The sequence below is a fragment of the Schistocerca americana genome, chromosome 1, assembly GCF_021461395.2.
Source record: "Schistocerca americana isolate TAMUIC-IGC-003095 chromosome 1, iqSchAmer2.1, whole genome shotgun sequence".
Classification (NCBI taxonomy): Eukaryota; Metazoa; Arthropoda; class Insecta; order Orthoptera; family Acrididae; genus Schistocerca; species Schistocerca americana.
Window position 1 is genome coordinate 715,692,120 of NC_060119.1, and position 26,501 is coordinate 715,718,620.

The 26,501-nt window shown below is 38.3% G+C and overlaps 1 protein-coding gene across 9 annotated transcripts in view; it reads right to left on the reverse strand.

Moving 5' to 3' along the window:
* Nucleotides 1-5,546: 5,546 nt before the first annotated feature.
* The window catches only part of LOC124610098 (E3 ubiquitin-protein ligase RAD18-like), a 97,475-nt gene continuing 76,520 nt past the window's right edge, over nt 5,547-26,501 (reverse strand). For all 9 annotated transcript variants that reach the window (XM_047140133.1, XM_047140129.1, XM_047140128.1 and 6 more), the window contains exons 7-9: nt 10,126-10,174; nt 9,286-9,978; nt 5,547-6,020 (exon numbers count right to left, since the gene is read on the reverse strand). In XM_047140133.1, coding sequence (XP_046996089.1) covers nt 5,779-6,020; nt 9,286-9,978; nt 10,126-10,174 — 984 coding nt within the window. In that variant the 3' untranslated portion in view covers nt 5,547-5,778. The remainder of the gene's footprint in view (nt 6,021-9,285; nt 9,979-10,125; nt 10,175-26,501) is intronic.

Here is a 26,501-nt window from a genome sequence, read left to right on the forward strand (position 1 = left end):
GTTCTGCAAGGTCTTCAAAATTTTTACAATCCTCTTCTTCATGTACAATATTAAGCAAATATGAAAACTCCCTAAAATTGTGAGGGTAAGTCATCAAATAACTAGAATTTTAATATAACTATTAAGGAGATTTATGCCCAATGTAATACAGAGGGGCGAGGTTGTCCTACTATGACAGTGCACCCGATTGGCTGCAATGAGCTGCTAATGAGAGAATCAGTCCATATTTGCGCAATCTTCTACTGTGTTTCCGACAGGGATGCATTCTGCCACTACTGATGAACATACACAGCTTCCTTCACGTAAAACATCCTGCAGATAATAGATGCTGTGATACAGGATCAAAAATGGCATCTTTACAATCTGTCACAATGGTGAAATAGAGATCCGAGTGATTATGTGACTGCACAGTAGTGTACACAACATGGTGTGCCGCTGGTAACAAAGTGAGACACTGAAACAGTATACTGACCAGTGAATCCATGCTGTCAGGCACTTAATTGTTGACAAAATTTTCACAGATTTAAAAAACCATAACACTGCAAAACCTCATTATCCATGATGTCCTTGGCTATAAGAAAGCATGTAACATATGGGTACCAAGGTGACTATATATACGTGTTGCAGATGTCACAAGAGAATTGGACTTTTACATGTGTGAAGTCTGGCTGTCATTCTTTTGTTATGCCAGGGCCTCTGTACTTGTATACTTCTAGAAGAGGGATCCAAATATGAGTAGGGCCCACACAGTGATATGTTGGAAAGGCACTTGACCGACATACGCCTAAAAAGCTGAGTAGTTTACTTGCAAGTAGTGCTGCTGCTCCATGACCGACTGTGCAAACTAAGGATATAATATGTGATTAGCACAGGAAGAATGTTTGAAAGATGAGAATTTTACAGGTGGCAATGATGCGACAGAAGCAGTGGAAACCTGTCTACAGACTACATCAGGAAGACTACATCAGGAAATAAAAGCAACAATTGTTTTGTAAGCACTTCTGCAAAAAAAGTAAAGTTATTTAATGGCTTAACCTCATATTTGTAAACAGTTCCAGCAAGCAGAATTTTGTCACTAAATATATAACACCTGTGTTGTTACAAGGTAAGTGTGACATGCATGCGAGCAGTTTCCAGGCAACTTGTTCCCATCTCACAAAGACAATAGGAATGGGATGGCACAGATACAGATGTGGCTCGGATGGGTCATTAATATCATTGTAAATAAAGTAACTGAGTCTTCAAATTTCAGTTTATAATTATTTTGCACTACTTTCAGTTAGTGTTAACACAATATAAAAATCTATGCGTGAACTATACACACAATAGTGGGTTGTAATGTCACTGCGCACAACAGTAAATATAATTGTATACTTTTTCACATTCCATGATATGCCTTAAGTGTCTCTCTTCATCTAATAGGTCACACTGTCTGTTTTCTCCCTCTCTCTCTCTCTCTCTCTCTCTCTCTCTCTCTCTCTCTAGTCTCTCTTCATCTAATAGGTCACACTGTCTGTTTACTCTCTCTCTCTCTCTCTCGCGCGCGCGCGCACGCACGCATGCACACACACACACAAACACACACACACACACAAACACACACACACACACACACACACACACACACACACACGACTCCTCACATTTATTTGTATGTGCAAGCTGATATCAGGAACTGCTGTAGGGATTTTGATCCAATTTTCACTAATAGATACACTGATTCACAAGCAAGATTTCTGTATGCAGTTTTTAAATATTTCTTACAAATCACCTGAATTGCGAAGAGTTAAAGTTAAGCTGTGAAAATGATACCATAGCCACCATATCTCAAGACAGCAGCAATACTGTGAGGCAGCAAACATTGTAACCATATTCGCATCTGGTGTGATGGTCTAGAGGTAAAGTGCTTGGCCGGAAGTCGAAAGGTTGTAGGATCAAATACTGTAGGGATCACTTTTTTCACTCTACCTTTTAACCTAGTATTTACCTGTCAATGAAGTAGAGATTCAGTAGACACAAAACATGGCTTGGATTCCGCGTTATACTGCAGCTCCCTTTCCCCAGTTGGATAACTGCTTAGCGACATGCAAGTTCAACAAGCACGAGTCAAAGCCTGTTGTTTTCTACTACACAGCAGTTCAACAAAATTAAAGGGTCACTTTTTCAAACTCTGTATTTGCCCCCCATTCTGACAGATAAGTTTGAAATTTGGCTCACATGTGCCTACAGCCCTCCTCTCTAACAGTGCAAAAGTGTGGCATCCTGCAGTATCATACTCGGGCTCAGTGACGTTCAAACAGCAAGGTGCAAAATAAAAAGAAAGAAAGCCACAACTCAGAACTTCATGTGAGCTGCAAGGTAGATTAATGATATCACACTGGCACCAATTTTACCACAATTCTGCCCAACACCACCAGGGATGTGTCACACAATGGGAAGGTCGTCATACCCTCTTTTACCAACATTTCACTAATTCTTTTGACAACTCTGCAATGGAGGTTAGAATTATAATGCCCAGCACTGAAATATCGCAGTTTCCTTGTGAGTAGCTGAGGAAAACAGTTCAGATGCACAGCTGCTCAGAATTGACATCAAAAGACCTCAGGAAGTGGCATAAAGGGTGTCAATAAAACCAACCCTTCCAGGCTTTGATTCCTACACATTTCATGGCCGAAAATGACAGCAGTGCGATGGCAAACAGGACGACCTTCTTGACAACATTTGGCACTGCATGACTGCAACTCCACTGAATGTGATGTGACCACTTCGGAGTGTAGTGTGACCACAATTTTTATGTTAGTACACAGGTTGGAACCACTAGGAATCTTTAAAAACCATTTGATGAATCTGAACATAATCCAAAGCATAAAAGATGCTTTTATGATTTTCCATCCTTCCTATTTCGCCCCCTCTTGAGGCATGATCACGGGTAGGGGGCGGGGGCAGGGCAGTTGCAACATTAATTTGTGCTATGTTCGTGAATAAAATGGTGAAGTTTCTGATAGGTACATTTTTAATGTGCTCAGCAAAGGTGTGTGGACAGCAACAAGGATGTTACTTAACTGCTTTGCTGTTTAATTCACACACATGTTAATGTTGTGCACACACAGCGAGCCGCCCCCCCCCCCCCCCCCCCCTCCCCTCATGATCATATCCACAAGAGTGCATGAAAAAGGAAGGATGGAAAACCATAAAGAAAAACCTTTATGTTTCGGATCACATTCAAATTTGGACCCTTGTGGCTACACTGTGTATACAGGAGCTCTACACTTCAAAGGGATTAGATCATGTTCAATGATGTTGCAGCCACACAATGTCCTTACAGCAGGGTGAAATGTCAAGAGTGTCTAACATTGCCACGAATGTCATTCTATTGATCATTACACTGCAAACTGTCATTTTTGACCGCAAAATGTGTGGGAATCAAAGGTCCAAGGGAAGGGGTTGTTTCATTGAAGCCCTGTATGCCACTGCTTGAAGCCTTTTCATATTTATTCTGAGTGGTGGTCTGTCTGAAAAGTTTTCTTCAGCGATCCATAAGAAACCTGCACGATTTCAACGCTGGGTGGCGTCATTCTAACCTCCATGACAGAAGCGTCAAAGAAGGGGTGAAATGTCCACGGTAGCACTGGGCAAAATTGTGGTAAAATTTGGTGCCAATGTGAAATTATTAATGCACATTGAAGCCCAAATGAACATCTGAGCTGTGGCCTTTTTCTCACACGAGTCAACACCTTGGTGTCTGAAGCACCGCCAAGCCAATGAGTAATGTTGTATGGTGCCACACTTTTACACCGTTACGGAGGGAGGATGAAGATACCTTTGAGGTAAATTTCTAACTTATGCACAGAGTAAAAGACAGTACGAAATGCAACTTTTCTTCACTTATATAAAGAAAGGTTTGCAGCAGCACAACAGATGACTCAACTTATAGCTTTCTGCTCTCTTTGAGTCAAATGTAGATGTGAACATGATTCTCTGCCTGGGGGGACCATAATATATTATTTGTTTGGACGCTTTCAAATTATACAGAAGACAGTTAACTGTATTTCCAGTGGCGAGAAACAGATTTACGCCTTTTAAAGATCAGGGAGACATCAGCACAATCTTCTTGAATGGAATTCAGAAATTTCTTGCATATGAATACGTAAGATTTCAAAGTACTTCTACAGATGGCGGAAGGATACATTTTGAAACATGACAATTTGAGACTGCCAATTTTGGCTTCGTTCACATTACCAGTCACAATTCGCACTCTGAATCCACTGAAAATTCTTAGAATGATGTACAGGGAGTTAATCATCTTTGAAGTATTGTAATAAGTATAACCAAAAACAAAAAGATAACCACTTCACTATCAGGCTGCAGTGTGACGCTAAGAATTTGAAACAAACAAATATTTTTAACCAAATGTTTCCCAGCAATCATTTCCAAACAACTGCGGAAAAAAAGAAAGGAAAAAAAAAAACAATGAATCAAAAATATGTGATGTTTCATTTTTTAAGGTTCAAGTAAAATGTTTTCTGAAAAAGTACTTCAGCAACTTTGCTTTATTTACATACGCTATGTTCTTTAAGCAGCACAGCAGATGATTCAACTTTCAGTTTTCTGCTTTCCTTGAATTTGACCTGGATATGGACGCAATTCTTTGGATGGTACAGTGAAGAAGTCTGCCATAAAGAGTCCACAACAAAGAACCGTAGCAACGAGTCAACAACGCATCACAGTGCATACTATGCTTCACAAAATGAGTGATGTAACACAAGCTAAACATGTATATCATGTGGATCTTTTGTAATTTTTTTCCTTTTACTTGTGCCACCTCAGCCAGATGCATATTGAATCACTCATACACCCACAATTCACACAGAATATTTCACTGGTTGCAAACATATTACTCCCATTGTGATGTGCTCCCATTATTGCCACAAGATGTCACTCCAAATGCCAATTCAATGTGGAAAACACAATATTCATGCACTGCTTACAATGGGAAAGTTATGATATTCACTTACTTAATGTTGTTCTCTGAATTTTATTTGGGCCCCCAACAAAATATCCCATGTCAATAAAATCATCTGTCCACAGGTACTTAATGCTACACATGCGATGCCAAGCTGGGTCAGTAGTTTAATCTATTAACATAATAAATCTGTTAATTGTGGCCAATTTCCTGCCAACCAATGTATAAACTGACATCAATGATTGAATTCCTTTTGCTGATTGTATAAATTGTACATTTTGACATGATAATGTCTAATGTACCTAAGAGTTATGACCCACTGGAATATTACAAAAAAGAAAAGACTACAAACAACAGAATGTTAATGCCTAACTTTTTATAAAGTAAAGTAAACAAATCCACAGAAAAGAGAGAGCGTACATTTATTATATAAACAATCCAATCCAGCTGTACACAATTTTCTCTCGTCCCCCCCCCCCCCTCCTCCTCCTGAAAAATTATCTGTAATTGACAATAAGAATGTGAAAAAGCTCAGTTCACAATTTAAGGTAAAATACAAAAACTGGTAAAGTACGCTTTAGAATCTTTTGTAAACTGAATTCATTTATTACAAATTACAAAAAGTTTTCTTTACTATAGTTTTATTACAAATCTGTGATGTCCTAACTGAGAAAAATATAATATTTTTTCTGTAATATACATAATCTGTACAAAACAATATTTACAGTTCTTTAAAAGCATCACTAATGCTTATCTACATGCACTGATATACTTTATGGAGTGATTAGCATGTGTTGTGGCAATTTCGTTCACTGTCATCGCTTACTTCTTTTTCTAAGTACTCTATCAAAGTTCTCTTGCTCTGCAGCATGCAAATTTCGTCTCTTGCTTTTTCTTTGATGAACATAAGGAACATATTCCTCAGATGATGGATGGAGTGGAGACCCTCCCAAATCTATCTCCTCTGATGGTGCATCCGTTACATCTACATTATTAGAAACAATTTCTTGAGGGAACTGACATGGTGTTTCCTTTTGTTCTGGAAAACTGGTGCCACCTGAAAATATAAGTGTGTTTTAAGAGAACCTATAAAATATTTAAATTTCTTTTTCCTTTGCATAGTAAAAATAGGATAAAGCATGTGAACTACACATCAAGATCATATTTGCATTCACTACAGTTTTACAATCCAAGTTTCAAAAATTATAAGCTAACACTGCATAAACTACAGAGAATGTGTGTATAGGAAAGGGGGGGGGGGGAGGTTGTTTTAATACAAGAACTACTTTTAAAAAAATGAGAAACAAGAGTGCATGGAAGATATAAATGTCAAATATCCCTACCACATTCCTTCATGAAAAAGCACATGCACATAAAAGTTTTTAGTAATGATCTATGAACTGCCACTTAATTTGGTTAGGAATAAAAATGTGACAGAGGTGAATATTGACTGTTATGGGCCTACATTGTAAACTGAAAGCGCTATGGTGAGATGACTGTCTATTTTTGTTACAGTATTTGTTTGAAAAACAAAGAGGTTTTTTTCCTACTGTGTGATTTTTGGTCAGGTTTCCAGAAAACAAAACACACACACACACACACACACACACACACACACACACACACACACACACACCTGAATAATATCAATTGCAAGAAGACTGTCATGACATATTTTAATTTTGTCAGGGAAAGTCAATAATAAAAATTTCTGTGCTGCATTCTCTCACAATTTCATAAATTACTTTCCTTAATAGGGAGTATCTGCTCAGGCCAGAACAGGTCAAACACAACTTTTGTCAGAGCTTGCAACATCACCTCTTCTGTGTGAAAATGAACAATATTCTTCTTAAATTCCTTCCAATGAGTCCTGCTACACAACCAGCACAATATTTACACCAATCACAGACCCAACCCCATGTCCTCCAAATTAATACTTCTCCCTGCACCAATCATCCGCCCTTTCCAACAGCCAATCTGTTACCAAATTAAGGCTGGAAAAACCACTGCTTATACAAACTCCACTTCAAATACTGAAAGCAAGCTGTGTAGGCATGGCAGACACACAGTTGTCTGCTCTGATGAACAGCTACTGGTAAATACTTATTGAAACCAAAACAGCCCACCCATTTGAAGAATGTGATACTCTTGTGGTACTCTTAGTGTCCAATTTAGATCTGATGATTTAGCCCATTAAGAACAACATGCTGAATTTTGTCGGTGAACCAAGTTAGGTAAGATCACTATTTGCAGAATCTATGTTTATTTCTACAGAGGAAATTTTTGATCCTAAGAAAGATCACAACCTGGCAATGTGAAATGTGGTCTATAATTTGAAAATAAGCAACATGTGCATCTGTTCGATAGGTCTCCTTGAAAATGGGAATAATCCGCACAATTTTTCAATCACTTAAAACACTTTGTTCCTCCAATAGCTTCTTCTAGGAGAGGAGAAAGTTCTGTCACATAATCTGTGAAGAACAGTATATGCATCTCATCAGATACAGTCACTTTTCCTCTGTCAAGTGATTTAAGCTCACATACTTTCAGCATTCTGTGATGCTTGATAAGAGAAATCATATTAGTTTTCTGCACTGAAACAATTTCGCAAGACTTTACATAAGGACACCCCCCCACCATGCTCTGCAAAATCTGACTTTTGAATTAATAGAATGTTCTTGCAGTGCTCTTTTTATGTTCATTTCAGGTTATTTCAGCTTTTGTTTGCAATAAGGCTTTGAGTTCATTTAAATCTGAGATGAAACTCATTCTACTTATGCAGCAACTCTCTAACAGTGTTACAGAAACACAAATCTTTCCCATCTGCCACAACCTTGCTCGCTTCTTCATCCCCAGAGACAAAGGTTTGATTATGTCTGCTCTGATAAACTGCAATCTTTTTCTTGCCATAACCGTCAAGCAAAAATATTTTCCTGTCAAAAAAAATACATTATGCCCACTGAATCCCACATTTAGGAATCGATAAGTCTGTGTCTGTTAGTTACTAAGAAGTGTAATGTGTTGCTGTGACAAATTGCTTCTGTACCTAAAGGTGTTCAGAATAATCTTGCTTCAGTCCATATTCCTAGAATCTATGTTAATATGGGGCTCTCCCTGTTACCATACTACAAACATTTTGCAACTACAGCTCCTGAGGCACTTGGTCTATAAAAGCTTTCAATTAGCATGTTTGATCCAACATATATGCTTACCTTCTGTAAGACTACTTCATATTATGAATCTGTAATAACCTCACTACATAGGATCAAATACTTTACAGTAATAAATACACCTACACCTTTGGTGACCAACCTATATAGTATTTATTCCAATCCTAATTTAACATTTTGTTGTGGTTCATTTCTCGTTTCAGGCAACTAAACACACTTGTATTTGCAATGTGAATGTTGTCAGGTGTAGGAGATATAAATAGAAAAAACTTGCATATTCTGCTACTTTCATTCTATTACCTCATTATGGATCATATTCTGGAGTAACTCCTCGAACTGAGAAAAAGTTTTTAGAGTGCAAAAGCATGTATAACAAGGCTCCTTTGTGGTGTAAATTCACGAACAGATGATCATGATCAGTTCTGGATATTAAGATGCAACCCAAATCATGAGCCTTGCTTCCAACCTGCCTATGAGCCGAGCTGTTGTAAGGAATTCAGCCAGCTGTCCACAGGAACTGGAGATCACTCTAAACCCAGATGGCAGATATTCTTAGTGGCAACATGAGCTATTATTTACAGTTGGCTGCATCCAGTGTCTTCAATAGCCAGTAGCAGAGTCCACTTTACTCCCCTGCCCCCTTTCCCACTCCCACTTTCGGAATTCTGAGTGAGACCACATCTACTCCCCTAACATACTTAAACAATGGAAAGTCCAGGATAGAAAAACAACATTGTTATGGAAATGATATATTGCTACTCACCATATAAAGGAGACACTGAGTCACAGACATTAATACAATGAAAAGACTGTTGTACAATTAAGCTTTAAACCAAAAGACTTTTCCCAAAGTAGAAAACGTCCACACAAGTTGTGCTTATGTGAAAGTATGTCTGTTTTCTACTTTTGAAGAAGGCCATTTGGATAAGAGCTAAAATGTAAAACAGTCTTTTCTTTGTGCCTGTCTGTGACTCAACATGTCCTCTAAAATATTTCTGTCCCTGAACTTTTGTTCTGTTCTTGAAAATCGTAAATCGTAATGCACATTTGTATTTTATTTATGACAGCAGAACTACTACAAATGAACAGAAATCTATACCTAGGAAATGTTACAGTTGTTTCACTGTGGAAACGATAACTACAGTCACTTACCTTCATCATATTCTAACAAGCTGATACTTTTCTCACTCTCAGCATCACTGGCATTACCATTTCTCAGAGTGCAGCTCTCTTGAATTTCCTCTGCAAACATTTCTGGTGATGCGTGAACTTCTGAATAATCACTTCTAACTCTTTTTACTGATGATCGTGATGCAAACACAGGTGAGGCTTGTACATTTGCTGTATTACTGTCATTCCCACTATCTTTTATATCACTGTTTCTCATATATTGCGGTGGTGTTTTTACAGTTGATGAGTAAGGTGTTCCACTGACAGGCACATTGTCACCGACCACATTACACATATTTTTGGCAGCATGATCAGCTGAATGGCTTGCTTGATTCATCAAAGATGTAGAAGGAAAATTCCAGTTAACTTGGACACCCTCTTCAGGATCGTCATCATCATCTGAGTATTGAAGCTTCCTAGAGCACTTCTTGGAACTATTCTTTATGTCCACTTCATTTGTTATACTTGAGGTACTGCTACTCTCACCATCATTACTAGGAAGAATGTTTTGACCACTCTCCATTCTCTTGACATTGTTACCAAAACTGTCCTGATCACCATCCTCCAATACTTTCACAGTGTTAGAACTGAATGCAAGCTGTGCCGGCTTTTCTTGTTGCAGTCGCTGCTTTGCCATCTGTATTAAGTTTTCAAAACTTGATTTGTTCTTTTTCACTGTGTAACAGAAACATAAAACATAAATAAGAACCAACTTTAAACATAAACAATTCGTTACATAGTAATAAATTATTAAAGCTTGACAATTACTGTAATTACAAACAAAATTACAAGAATTATTATATATTTTTTTAAAGTACTTACAATATTCTCTGCGTATATCATCAGATTTCTCGTTATTTTTTGGAAATGTCTGGAATGCAGGATATGTATAAATTATTGTGATGAATTATAAAATGGAATCGGGAAACATATTCTTAGAATAGTAGTTTAAATAGATATTAAATTATACAACAAAAGTTACATGTTATAGAATAGAATTCGATGACTGAATAGTGATATGTTACAAAAGTAGATACAGAAATACATAAATAGCTTATGTCAACATAAAATAATTATAGTAGTAGGTCACACATTAGCAGGCAATTCAGAATGGAAACTTATATCCTCCTCCTTCAAGTAAAATATGATTTCATGACAACAGTTACCACACAGATGCTCTAGAGACTTGCCTTAATTTCTTCCTAGTGCTGAGTTTTTTCTTTTCATGAGATTTAACAGGGCAACAGCCATTGTAGCTATTCTAAGTATGTTACAAACAGGAGCCAATTTAATCTTAATGATTTTAGCTAGCAGTTATTACCTTTCACTTTCAGGGTGTGCTGGCATGATCATAGTGCAGCATAATACCTGGTACTCAGCTAGATTAACAATTCCGTTTTCCAGCACAATATCTTGTCAAACTGTCTAATCACATCCTCTGTCAGTCATGGCAGGAAAAGAACAGAAATCTCATGCCATAATATATTTGGTATGGTACTTAAGACAAGCCTTATTTTTAACTTCTCTATCAGAAAGACAATAAAACTCCAAACATATGCTCATATATAGCCAGTTGCTAATGACTATGCAGAACACGTAATGACCATCTGTAAGATTCAAATAAATGTCTGAGAGACTGAAAATTTACCCCAACTAGTCAAATGTTATTTACATCCATTCCTCAGACACAAATTTTAAGAGCTAACTGAATACGAAGATAATTTATTCATGGGGTATAAGTGACATCAGCAGAGTGCCTATGGTGGCAGCTAGAACTAACAACTGCAAACATCATATGTGCATTCTTAAGTAGGACAGCAGTAGTACATCAACAATTTTGTATCACGAATCCTAAAGGAAGAACAAACTAAACATCTCTAAATCAAATGTTCACAACACTCTCCAGAAAATTTTGAAGAAGAGAAAAGTGTGTCCAAAACACCCTGATTCCCGAACAGTAATGTGTGGATGACTGCCCCAACTCAATTGCAATGAAAAATACAGACAATTCTTGTCTGGAAAAAATCAAAATGTTATGTGAAATTTTTACAACATTCCAAAGAAAGACTTTTCTGCTGTTTCTGTATAATGATTCTGTGCATTGCACTTAGGTGAGAGGGAGACTATGTAGAACAGAGGTGGTCAATCCATCGATCGCAAGCAATCAGTCGATTGCTATGGCTGTAAGAGCCGATCTTTCAAAACCTTTGTCCGAAATCTGTTTAAACGAGCTGTTTTTGTAAAATACCAGTTTGTTTCCAATGAGTGTTTTGCACGGCATTTGTAGGCGGTAAATTGGAAAACTGTTTCCATCTCTTTCATCTCCAACTGCATTCCACTGTCATTAACAAACTTTAACTTGATGCACTGTGCAGTGATGGGAGGGGTGGGAGCGGAACATGCTCTACTTCCAGTAGGCAACACAAACCTCTGTTTTTGAGTTTCCAAAAAACAACAATGAGCACAATGAAGATAATTACTGATCAGTTAAATACTTAATGTTATCCAAACTAAGATTGCTGTTTGCACTGACATGTCAAATAACCACCTCATCACTTATTTATGAAACAATCATGATCAAAATAGCAGAACAGTGCACACTCCAGTGACAATGCAGTCAGCACTGGCGAATAGTATGCTGTACAGTTGGCAATGAACATCTTCAAACCCTACAGCACGAGGTCTCCTGACCAATGCTGAGAACTACAGATAAGAACTAGGGAGTCCAAACGCCATGTTATACTTCTCATTTAGCAACACGTCTGTGAAAAATGAGTGCAGCTAAACACAGGAAAACATACCACTTCCATGCTGAGTAGAAGAACAGTTTTTCATTACAATGCATAAAGATAGGTCCGTATGTCTGATATGTAATGCTACTTTAGTCATACCAAAATGGAAATACTGAACACCATTTCAGTAACTTATCATCAGGGACAGCTCAGCCCAAGATAAGAACAACCAAAGGCATTTCACAGCTTTCAGGTCAGGTCACGCATGTCCTTCACTTGTTACTTTGGAGGTTCCATGATGGACATCACCATATTTTGTTGTTTCTGTACTATAACTTGCGTGTTATGACAGTAAGCCATTTCAAGGCAATGGTGCACTGAAGATTGATCAGAAACGTCACTCTTGGTATGATTTGTTACAATTAAATGTCGGTTAACAATACATCAACGGTCATGGCCAGCTACAGAGATTTTGCTGCCTCATGTGGAATTTTCTTGCCCCTCCCCCTCTTTTCTCCCATCGAGTCCTCATCCTTCACTTTCAGACAAGTCAACCTTTTCCACAATGTCACTCATGCATGACGACGTATTTTCACATATCACATTTACTTCTACGTCTTTTTCACAGGAATAAGTCTTTAACATCACACCCAAATATGGAGCACCAGTAAGTGAAACAGAAGTAAAACGTTTTCAATGTACTACATTTTGAGTTATAATTCCAAAATAAATTATGCACCCTATTATTAAAATCTGTCCACTTTTTCTCGTGGCCTGAGCAGAGGGTAGCATGAGGCAAGAGACCGCTAACAACCCACACACCTGAATACAGCATCATTGGTGGTGCTGTCATCACCTCTGCTGTACAAAGTGGAGGTCCTAGGACAGTGAGTCACTTACATATAAATGCTTTATTTGTTAAAAAAAAGTTTATACATTGCCAGTGCTCGTTTGATGTGTCCACAGTAATAAAGGAAAATGACAGTTCTGAAAGCACTTTCATTTACTGCGGCAAAAAGTAACAGCTATATTTTAAATAAAGTTGGAAAGCAACCAGTGTGAAATGCAATGAAGATGGGTAAACAATTTATGTAGTTCAGTTTCTTCAGCTTCAAAATAAGGTTTGATACATTTCATCCATACCATAATATTAATATCTACTGATTATGGCTTCAACACCAAGAAAGAAAAGGTGAATGAGAGAAATTTAAAAGAAATTATAGACAAAGCAGAAAAAATTAATTTAGAGGAGCATGACAATGAGAAGAACAATGTAAGTGGTATTAATGGCAGATCGTGGGCTGGCGGGGAAACAATGCACTACATCATTCCACAGCTAAATGCCCCCTTAATCACAATGTCTGGATTCAAAATACTAGTGCATGTGACAGGCAGTGCATAGTTTGCCTAGTCTTTATTTATTTATTTATTTATTGCAAAGTGTTTTTCTCGGTGATAATGTTATACACATTTAAGAAACTGTTATGCTATTATATGCTGACATTTATCTATTTCTTTACTACTGACCTCAGTAATGCTTTGCAATTACTAAATGTCTATGGGAGTTGGGTATATGTCCTAATCTTTTTCTCCCCCCCTTTCTGTGCGTATCTCCACCACCCACCTCTTGCTCTCTCTGTTCATCTCCTCCTCCTCCCCCTCTTTCTGTCCATCTCCTCTTCCCCAACTCTCCCTCCTCCCCCACTTTCTGTCTATCTTCTCCTCCCCCCTCCCCTATCTGTCCACATCCTCCTTCCTGCTCCCTCTCCCTCTCCATCCACATCCTCTTCCTCCCGCCTCTTAACTTAATCCTTGCTCATAGTTGCTGCCAATGAAACTCTGATTGGGAATTGAAGTTGCTTCAAAAGAACACACAAATCAATTCGGATCACTGGTGTTCAGGGTATGAGCAACCTCTCCTGCTGTTGATCTGTGAGGGTAGTACCTTCAATGACGGCAGTTTGCATAGTTTTAATCTGCAAAGGGGTAGGATTATAAAGTTTTGAACAATTTATATTCTGTAGAAATCACAAGCTGATAAGCCATAAATACAACTTTCATGTTTTCTGTTAAAAATAACTGCAAGGAAGAAAACAAAACGGGACATGGTTGTGTGTGCAATTTTTTAAAAGTTATATATAAGCAGAAAGAGTATATATGGGGAAAAGCAATTTGTTTCAAGGCTTAAATGCCCTACTTTCGTAGTAAAAACTGACTGTGAGAAAGACAATGAAAATGCACGTTTTCATAGCACAGCATTTTCTATCTCGCAGTCAGTTTTATCAGAAAACCAATACATTATTGTTTAAAAATATACATCACCTATGTCAAATTGAATGTTTATTAGAATAACATGTAAAAATATGAAGTAAATTGGTCAATAACTCTTCAAGATTTTGGGTAAGAACATTAAACAATGTTTGTCTTTATATAACAGCACTTATTATAGTGACACGTACAAATTTGAAGTAAGTTGGTCAAGAACTTTTCGAGAATTTTGCTAACAACATTAAAGAAATGACTTGCATTTATATAGTAGTATAGATTATAAAGTTTTTTGCTTCTGTAGGGGCTTTCAAGCTGATGGTTTGGAAGCACTGTGACAAATACAGAGTGAAGAAACAATGTTGCACTTGGTGGTTGGCATACAATTTCTCAACCCCATTCAAGACAAAAGTTTATCTAACAAAACCTAGTCTCGCCAACAGGTTTAATAAAAACAAGGCTCTGGAAATGCTGTAACTGTGTGCAGCACGGCCAAGAACAGGTAGCGTGAACTCTGCACTGTGGCGGAGCTATCCCAGTAACTCAGTCAAGATAAGGCAATGCTGTGGCGAACGGATATGCAGACTAGCCAATGTTCGAGTCACATTCATGCCAAACATTTTCTTTTTCAGTTAAAACATCCAACTGTATCCAATTTAGGCCTCCACAATGTGGTATCTTGAGCATTTCTTTCTGTTACACTTACCATTATTTAAACATTACACTGAGGTGACAAAGGCCATGGGATACAGATATACAGGCAGTGGTAGTATCACATATACAAGATATAAAAGGGCAGTGCATTGCTGGAACTGACATTTGTACATAGGTGATTCATATGAAAATGTTTCCAACTTGATTATGGCTGCATGACAGGAATTAAGTCTTTGGATGGTGAATGGTAGTTGGAGCTAGAAACAAGGGGTACATTTCGGAAATCATTACGGAATTCAGTATTCCGATATCCACAGTCTCAAGAGACCAACAGCAGCGGTGTTTGCGTGGAGTTTTCAGTGCTAACAGACAAGCAACACTGCGTGAAATAAGTGCAGAAATCAATGTGGGACATAAAATGAACATACCCATTACGAAAGTGTGGAGAAATCTGGCATTAATGGACAATGGCAGCAGACAACTAACAATTGCCTTTGCTAACATGTTCCCAAGCACCATGGAATTTTTATGAATGGCAATGGGCCATGTTGCTGGGCCACAAATGTTCGCAATCGGTTTGAAGAACTTTCTGGACAATTTACACAAATGATTTGGCCACCCAGATTGTATGAAATGAATCCCATCAAACATTCATGGGACATAAGCGAAAGGTCAGTTCATGCACAAAATCCTCCACCAGTAACACTTTCACAATTATGGACTGCCATCGAGGCAGCTTGGCTAAATATTTCTGCAGGGGCCATTCAAGGACTTGTTGAGTCCACAGTATGTCACGTTGCTGCACTACACAAGGAAAAAGGAGGTCTGGCACAATATTGGGAGGTATCGCATGACTTTTGTCACCTCAGTGTAAGACATAACATGAACTTCTTACAGACATAAATGACCACTTTGTTTTGTCCATGACACAAATAAAGCCAATAGAAAATAACAGTGAATACAGTTAACACAGTCTATATCCAATGAGGTACAAAAAAACACAATACGTAGACTACACTAGATTGCACATTACACTATGCACTGTAATTCCATTCTGTACATTTGATGTCCAGGCTTATCTTCACAGAGCTGGAATGTACATGTACTAGCAATTTTCACTTGGAGAAGATGTTCAAGGCGACCACATTGCTTTTGCAAATGCTTCACCACTCACTATATCATACTTAGCTGGACCCTACACAACACATCTGCATAAACCATTGCCAAAGTGGCATGCACTTGAGTCATTAGGTCGTGTACACTCATGGTTGGAGTGCTATAAACTTTTTCCTTTAAGAGACCCCACAAAAAAAATCAAATGGATTAAAGTCTGGGGAACATGGAGGCCAGAACATTGTACCTCAATAACCATCCATCTCCCTGAATACACTTCCTTTAAATAGTTACACAGATTAATTCGAAAGTTTGGTAGTACAACAGCATGCTGAAACCACAGCTGTTGTCAAACACGAGGTGGGATGTTTTTTAATACGTCAGGCAAAGTATCACAAAGAAATGTATGATATATGGGTGCTTTCAACTTGTCTGGCAATAGGTAAGGGCCCAAAAGCACTCCTCCCACTATTCTAGCCCACAGGTTTATGCTAAGTGTGCCTGAAAGCTTCATGGGTGACGTGGGTTGTGTTCCGATCAATAATGGGTTTTGTGAATGCTTGAGCACCAGCAGCAGCTTTGTTACTGGATGCACCCAGTACAATAAGTTTATCGACATATTCATCGATTGTGTACTCCATTGGCAAGCCACCCTACATGAACTTCACTGGACCACTGCACGATTAGTAGACATATGCAAGAGGTTTAATAGGTCCCACTGTCATGTGATAGGCTATTGTCATGTGACAAAATGGTGTCCTACTTACGAACGACAAGAACTAGGAGGGGACATCTAAAAGGTGAAAATGGAACCTGATGACGAATCGAACCTTAGTTCCACAGTGGATGTGGGTTTGATGTCCCAGCAATCTACTCACTGTGCTACCATGGCCGGTATGGTAGTGTGGAGTGATACATATTCCTCTGTACGTTCCAATGCACTGCACGTTGTGACTTGTCGGCTTCTCGTTTTCATACATTTGTTTTCAAAATGCACCTGATCTGATTTTCCTAGATTAACCTTTGTCTTGTATCTTTGCTAGATAAACTTTAGTCTTGAATGTGGATGAGAAATCGCATACCAACCTCCAAGTGTGGCATTTTTTCTTCACCCTGTTTGCCTATATTAAACGAGGTCTGAACGACGAACGGGAGTTGGTGCACAGGCAATTTGTGCAAAATTGACCAGTTCCTTTTGCAAAAGATTTTAAGTGGGCTGAAATTAACACTGAGCTAAAAGCACAATTTGTTAGTGCACACTTCAGATTTTAGGTGCAAAAACAAGCGAAAAACGTTTTTCTGAGAGGTTTTCGAACCACATAACTTGTACGAATTTGTTCAAGTCTTGTACAAAGATAGAGAAATAGATGAAATCAAAAATAATTTTTTTTATCCAGTAATCTTTGTCTGTTGTTGCACAATGATGGTTTTAAGTTGAGCCAAATGTAGTAAGTAAAATTCATTCTTAAGTGAACTGAATGAATCAGGGTGTATACGTGGACAAGGAAAAAAAATTCCCGGATTTCCTGGTTAAAAATACACTTTCTCTGGGATGAAAACACACTTTTTCCATGTTATTAAGTAACAGTATATTTTCCCTCGGAACTGTAAAAATTATCAGTCCTTTGAATGGTTATGCTTTTATACACGGCGTAGAATTTCCCGCCACTTTAGAAAACGTAACTCCGGGAAGAAGGAAGAAAACTCCTTTTGGAAAGATTTTTGATGTGCAGCAACATGTACACTGCATATTTTCGTATTACGAAAGTATAAATTCAAATTCCACCAAACACCGCTTGTTACTTTCCGAACCATTGTAATCGAGACTGCGATGCGTTTTTGTAAGCCAGTCATAGCAGATGTCACGTGATCCCGCCAGCCGATGACAGCGAATATTCAGACCACAGGACACGTGTCACATGATGTAGTCAGCTAATAGCAACATTACTGTTAAATAGCGCGGATACACAAACAGGAAAAGTTAATGTTTTAAATTAATATACATAGTGTTGCTACAAGAAAAGCAAAGCTTTCACATATAATATTGGTCTCTAAGGTTAATAAGCTGCAAGAGAAGCTAAGCTTTCACATATAATGTTGATATTTTTTGCACGTGTTACACTTTAAGATATATCACACAAATGTGCCAGTAACATTTTTAGCCGAGTCCAGTGATTTGTCCTCAAAGTTTTCCACAGATAAATTAGCTACCACAGAGGAGATCAAGGTTCCTGTAGCACTACATCAATTTGCTCATAATAACGACATGAATGTCTGATCATCTGGGCTCGAAATACATCTAAATGTCTCGTCATCAAACGCTCTGTGATTTAAGAAATTCATCGTACATTCTCACACATAGTTCAACTTGCGTAAAAGGAAGTTTACTTTGAAAGTAACGCTTTAAACCACCATTCGCAATATTTTCCCGCGACCTGTTAGAAATAGGTTCGTTTCAGAAGTCGTCAGAGAGCGCCAGATAACAGGCACCACCGTGCTTTGGCAGCTGCTGCGACTCAGGAGGCCGGTATGTTCATGCGGGTAAAACATAAAAAGATCTTACATTTTGTAATAAAAGAAAAATGACATCAGAGGATACTCCAAGAGCATCGGAATTTCGTAAACCATACTAAAATGGCACACTTAAAGTGCATTCTTCAAGAGCACATTCGTACGTCCAGATTCCCAATGAAGTAGGCCTCGACCTGATGTTAAGCTTTTCAGTGTGTGTTTCGGGATGTAAATTTTCTTGGAGTACCAGTACTGTATTAACTCATTTTTGATTCTTTAATATGGTATAATGCTATATGTGCTAGAAGATGAAAACATGCACTTGAAAAGCAGCGAGCAATTGAAACTAGCCAATAGTGTGGAACTAAACACCTCGTTTCAAACACACTGACTGCCTCAGCGTAAAAGATAAATAAAAACCAAATTTCTTTAGCAAACTGACAAAAATAACTTCATTGTTCTACAAGAAGATTAATGCATCAATGTCAGAAAAGTAGAAATAAAATAAAATCTGAAACTAATAACGTATATTAGCCTTCCGTAATTACGTGAATGTATTTTAATTCACTTGATAGCTCCCGGCCACAGAAATCCATTTTATTTTCATTTGACGTGAGAGCAGTAAACGAAGAGGAAACAGCAAAATCACTAAATGTAAACATGGGTCATGTGGAAACTACACACTTCCCCACTATAACTCAGACTGTTCTGCGCATCAGCCCCGGATCTACGATGTTTCCAGACCGGGGCAATACTAAGATAATGGCGCCCCCCGCCCTCCCAGTCCCCCTCCCTCAAGCTTTTGAGATACAACGTCAAAAATTAAAAAAAAAAATCAAATTTTCAAAAATACGTTCATTTTGTAGCGCACATCTTTCTGAAGGGTCTGGTACATAAAACATACATATGTTTGAGGAAATGTAAGACATGCTATTATTCTCCGGTTAGGCGTTGTTATGTTCGTACAAACCATTTTCCACGCTACTTCCAGAATATCGGCTGCTAGACGGGGACTGTACAACTGGCCCTTACTATTGTAGCGATCTGGGCAAACATTTTCTGACAAAATTTCATTTTCCTGGGTACACCGAGAAGATAATACGTAATCTTTCTTACCTGTTATTCCTGTTAGTCGTTTATTTCCACTCTGGTAGTCTGAATCTACGGATTTCCCTAGTAATTATAAAAACGTTGATAATTCGCAAACCCAATCAGCAACGTAATCTGCTAGCGATTGGAGTTCACTCGTTCGGCTTTACTCCACTCAGCTTGTATAGCCCGGGCCCCTTTTGCCAGCAGAAAAGTTTATTTCTAGATGTGACGAGGATTCCCCTGACAGAGACATCACGTACGCTATGCATGCATTCAAAAATCAACTCATCAATTTTTTTTTTTTTTACTATGGGACCAACTGCTGGTGTTATCGGTCCCTAAGCTTACACACTACTTAATCTAGCTTAAACTAACTTACGATAAGGACAACACATACACCCATGCCCAAGGGAGGATTCAAACCTTCCAACAAGGGGCGCCGCGCGAACCATGCCATGACAAGTCGCCTCCGACCACACGGCACCCCACATGGCTTATGATTAATTCAGAAATCAACTTACAGAGTGTGTTCAAAAACGAACAGGGATGCACATCAAAATCATATGAGTAATCTATAGACCAACATGCACCGGATGCTAGGCACTTTGTGAAACAAGGCTTTTTCTCCTAAAGAATATGAATTTTGCAACCCCCCCTCCATCCAACAGATCCGGGCTCGCTGCGCATGCGTGAATTTGGCAGCTTGGGCACAAAGCAAAATTTTTGCTGGTTGTATCTAGCCGTTTGCTGCGACTGCTTACATAGTCAGCAGCCACATTTCTGTAGCTAGAAGCGGGGGAAGGTAGTACTCATACCCCACTCAACTGCACATGCGCACGAGTCCGCTCGTAGCTGCTAAAACGAATCTATTGTGAACAGTAGTGACGTCACGCTCATCGGAGGCAATTTGTTATTATGAAGCATTGCATAGTCTTCCTAAAGCCTTTGACACGTTTTGCTGTTGGCAAACACTTGTATGAGCACTGTGTTTTGTTGTTTTACATGGCACATTTCCTTTGCAATTTATGTTTTATTTTCGTTTTTCTTCACATTCACGTTTTATTGTTGCAGTATTATTCTGCAGTAGCGGGATACAGTAATATCCTTTGTTAGAGTATTGATTCTTAATAGTCAACAGAACAAAAATTTAACTGAAAACTAAAACAACGAAAAATTCCCAGAATTTTAAAAAATTCCCGGGTTTTTCCAGATTTTCTCCCGGATGAAAAAATTCCCGAGTTTTTCCCGGATCTCCCGGTTGTCCCAGGTCGTATACACCCTGATGAATGGAAACGGTTTAAATTGAATCGAATCAGTTCAAATTTTGTAAGAAGGTAGACAAATACATGTAATTAATAGTCCATCTGTTGTTTTGTGAAAGCTTTATCCATCGCCACTATATAAGCAACATGGGTTGAAAGACAATGTAGAATCGATACTGGATCAATCATCACACAAGTTAACAAAAATTTTCATTGGTTGTCAAGCTTTGGCAGTCTAATGTCAAATTTATGATAGTTTAAAAGCTGGGAACCAGAAATAATAAATGCTCCTATCATGGCACAAAAAAGGTAAATATGTGCTGAGCAAAGTCAGTGATGTAAAAGAATGGAACTAGGCTTTTCACTTATCTGGCAGCATCAAAGGTTTTAAATCAAAACATCTGTGCTTTTTTTTATGAGTTAACCCTACTTCCCAAGCACAGTGAGCTCTCTTAGCTGCAAGGTGTTGGAACACCTGCATTTCGCAATTTATATGCTTAAGTCCCTGATCCTGTGCCCAGAATCCAGAAGCTAATTTATGTGCTTCTAGAGAGTGGGATGAATCTACGATAGGATGTTATCTGAGTAAGGTGGTACATATATAATGGGAATTATCCCAGAGTGGGGGTGCATGCATACTATATTTTAATGAAACATTGTGACATATTGCACGGCACGACAAATGCCACGTGGGTTACATGATAGCACGTGTCATGTTTTACGACATGACATCATGTATGATGGTGCATGTGATGCATTATATTACATGACAGGGTGTTAATACTAACAAGTGAAACCGCATCAATGTGTCACATTTAAATGTCTTCGAAGCTGCCAGATACACAGAAAAGTTAGATCCCTTCTTTAAAATCCCTAGCTCTGCCCAGGACATATCCACCTTTTCTGTGCTATGATAGAAGCGTTAGTCACTTTTGGCTTCCAACTTTTACTGTACCATAATTTTGACATTATACTGCAATAGTTCGGCAACCGATGCAGATTTCTGTTGACTAGGATGACAGCTGATTTGGTACAGGCTTTTTATTGTCCTACAAACCTTGTAGCTTATTTAGCGGCAACAAATACAGCTTTCACAAAATAACAGGTCAACCATTAATTACATGCATTTGTATTCCTTTTTACAAATTTTGAAATGATTCACGTACGTTTGACACACAGAAGGGGCATACATAAAAGACTCACAAAAAATGTGTTTTTTTGCATGTAAAATCCGAATGAAGCTAGATTTTTGAAAGCGAGTTTTCAGTTTTATCACAAGAATGCATTTTATTTTTTTAATTTCTTTTAAATTTATTTATTTGATATACTTTAAACCGTTTCTGTTAAGTCAATTCTACAGTCTGGAACCGCGCGATCGCTACGGTCGCAGGTTCGAATCCTGCCTCGGGCATGGCTGTGTGTGATGTCCTTAGGTTAGTTAGGTTTAAGTAGTTCTAAGTTCTAGGGGACTGATGACCTCAGAAGTTAAGTCCCATAGTGCTCAGAGCCATTTGAACCATTTGTTAAGTCAATTAACATGTTACTCAATTAACATGTAACTCAATTAACATGTTACATGCTACATTTAGCTCAACTTTAAACAGTCGTACATTAACAATGGACAGCTCTGATTTGATAAAAGAAAAAACAAAATGTTTCGACTTTATCCATTTGCCTACCTTTGTGCAAAGTTTGAACTGATTCATACAAGTCTAAAGTATATAAGTGGTGTGTTTCAAAAGTTCCCACAAAACCATAAAGCATGTTTTTTGCACGTTTCTATAAAATCCAAATGATGCACCTGCAAATGATACCATTAGCTGAGCATTAATGTCAGCCCAGTTCAAATCTTTTGCAAAAGGAATTAATTGTTTTATACAACTTGCCTGGGTGGCAGCTCTGATATCTCATTCAAATCTTGCTTAGCATACTGTAACTCAGCTACAGTAAGACAGATGTTCGAATGGCTATGCAAATGCTCGCTGGTCCCGGCTAAGCGTAAAACTTTTCACCTCTTGCTCAAATATAAACTGAGCACCAAGACATTCACATCCCCCCCCCTCCCCCCCCATCCAAATGGTGACTCTGCATGCAGCCTTTTCATATTACATATTTATATACCACATAAATTATACTAAGAAATATGTTGCCTACATCCACGTAAGCATTTATCAGAGTATCGCGTAAAAATATAAAGTAAATCAGTGAAGCACTTTTTGAGGTTTTTCCGAACAACATTAAACAGTGACTTATCTTTATATAGTAATATAGATTATTAAGTTTTTCACTTTTCTATGGGCTTTCAAGGTTCCATAGGCATGTTTCAATCATTGTGTACGTGCATTGTAGAACTGAGTTGACAACATTGCCACTAACTAGCAACCTTTGCTATTTTGAGAGATGCAACCACGATGGCCAACTCCAGTGATTTCTTTTCACAATACCATAGACAGTTACCAGTAAAACACAACAAATTTTGTGTCTGATTTGTATTTAAAGATTATTCTCAGATTTCTTCACTTACACAAAACTTTCATTATCTTGTTTAATTCATCCTTTTGGAACCATACTAAAATTTATCATTCTGCCACCCGAAAAACCTGCCACCAGAGATGGTGGCACAGTTCGTCCTACCCTAATGCCAGCCCTACCAGAGATAAAAAGTCTTTAGGAGATCATAAGATAAATGATACTAATGCACTGTGTTAAATGTGAATGGCTCAGTCTTGAGGACAGAGACATCTGCTTATGTTTCTGGAGGAAATAGCCACATGCTAATTACCCCCCCCCCCCCCCCCCCCCGTTACCCCTTGAACCATGGACCTTGCCATTGGTGGGAAGGCTTGCGTGCCTCAGCGATGCAAATATCTGTACCGTAGGTGCAACCACAATGGAGGGATATATGTTGAGAGGCCAGACAAATGTGTGGTTCCTGGAGAGGGGCATCAACCTTTCCAGTAGTTGCAGGGGATGTCTGGGTGATTAACTGATCTGCCTTGTGACGTCACCCAAAACAGCCTGCCTGTGCTGGTACTGTGAACGGCTGAAAGCGAGAGGAAACTACAGCCGTAATTTTTCCCGAGGGCATGCAGCTCTACTGTATGGTCAAATGATTATGACATCCTCTTGGGTAAAATATTCCGGAGATAAAATAGTCCCCCATTCAGATCTCCAGACAGGAATTACTCATGAGGAGAGAACTCATGAGAAGAGAACTTTCTAATCTTAACAGTAAAAAGCAATCACAGTTATATCTTTGTAGAGCCTGTACAGAAGCCATCTTTCATCAAAATAGCATTATTTTGTGTACCAGAAGTACTGACGAAACATGCAAAACCATTTGACAAAGGCACAGTTTTTAAGCAGCACTTTCTAGCAGTTAGTGGGTCCTTGTTTTCCACATTTAAAAACAACTCAGAGATAATATCAGCTGTCAAAAAAATGGCTCTGAGCACTATGGGACTTAACTTCTGAGGTCATCAGTCCCCTAGAACTCAGAACTATTTCAACCTAACTAACCTAAGGACATCACACACATCCATGCCCGAGGAGGATTCGAACCTGCGACCGTAGCGGTCGCGCGGTTCCAGACTGTAGCGCCTAGAACCGCTCAGCTACTCCGGCCGGCTATCAGCTGTCACACACATACCTTTGTCAAGACCTGATAAAACAAGAAAAGTGGATTAATGATGGAAAATATAAAAGGTCAAATGATGGCAGATTTGCAATCCTGCTTGGGTTTCTTCACTGCTCTTAGATGAGACAGTAGATGAAGTACGTGCACCTCAAGTTATGATTTTTGTAGGACTGATATTTTCAGATTTCAATGCGAAAGAAGACTTGCTCACAATTTTGATCTTGAAAGACAAGACAGGAGAAGACTTTTATAATGCCTTCAGTTCCTTCATTTCTGAATATGATTTGACAGCTCAGTAATTTTTGTGTTACTACTGATGGAGCACCTTCCATGGTAAGCAAACACATAGAATTTGTTACCTTGCATGCAAACAACGAATCTTTCTCGCCTTTCTTTAAGCATCATTCTATCATGGATCAGCATGTGTTTTGCGGACATATTTTGAAAATGGCACATGTTAGGAGTAGTGTCACAAAAAATGTAGATTCAGTTTGCTCACAATCACTTAAAAAAAAAAAAAGGACTTTAGAGTGCTATTAGAAGAATTTGATAGACTGTACAGAGACATGCAGTTACACACCAAAATTTGGTGGCTGTGTAGATGTATGCCAGCAGCAACAAAATCTTTTATGTCTGAAAGAGAAGAAGTCTGTTCACAACTGTGTGTTTGAGCTGCTGTTGGTGCAACCATATGACAGTTAAACTGAATGAGTTAAACGATGAACTTCAAGGGGGAAAAAAACAAACTCTCATATCTTCTACAAAGTGTTTCATACAAAAACATGACCTGTGGACAGCTCATTTACAGAAATTAAATATGGAACACTTTCCTCAAATACAGTCAGACCTGTTGGATCAACAAGCACATTTGGATCAAGAAGCAAGTATACAGCCAACCTGACAGCACTGAAGATAGTATGCAAACTTATTTTCAGATTTCTGGGCAAAGGCACTTGGTCTAGCTTTCACTGCTCAACCTTTCCAAAACATGGAAGGGGAAGATATTTCAAGTAAAACGAGTACTCTTTCCTCTTGTAGTGGGAGTGAACATGAAGAGGAAATAATTTGATTTCAAAATGACATTTCCTTAAACTCAGAATACAATGAAGGTAACCTTTGGAAATTAGTCAGTGTAAAAACATATCCTAACATCTTGAAAAAGGTAGCACATATTTTATAGTTTTTTGGATCGGCGTACGTATGAGAGACAGCGTTTTCAATGATGAAAACAGTGAAATCTAAATGTAGAAATAAACTGACTGATCCTCATCTTTCGAACCATGTAAGGCTGACTCTGACAAATTACTCGCTAGACCATAACAAACTTGCCATTGATGTGCAAAGCCGAGTACCTCACTTAACTTTTCTCAATATTTATGATGGTGTATATTTTAATTCTTTTCAAATGTGTAATATCATGAAAGCTGACTAGTATGCTTACAACATTTGATAATGAGAAAGTTACCTTTTACGTATTTTGTGTAATTAAAATGGATAATTTTGGCTATAGTGTTGTTTTGTACTTAAACCTTTATGAATTTTCAAGTCAACAGATCTCTAAATGGATTAAATTGCATGTAGTAGATCTCAAGCTTCAAAAGGGTGACCACCCCTGATGCAGAACAACTGAAGCACTGACACTATCATCTGACCCTCTCTACTTTAATCCAGTCTCAAAACTTTCAGGATCGACAGGGTATGGTTTAGAGTTTGGACATACATATACAGGCCCACCAGGGAGATGATAGCTTTCGGCATTTCCTTGATATTTGCACTTCTGGACTTGTATTAATTTTCTACACATTATTTTAAACAGGAACAACTTACCATATTTAAATTACTTGGAGGTACAGAGTGCATTGACTTCTCCTAATGCAAATAAGTGATTGTGATGAACAAAGACGATCTTGTCAGGGTTGAGCTACTACAACT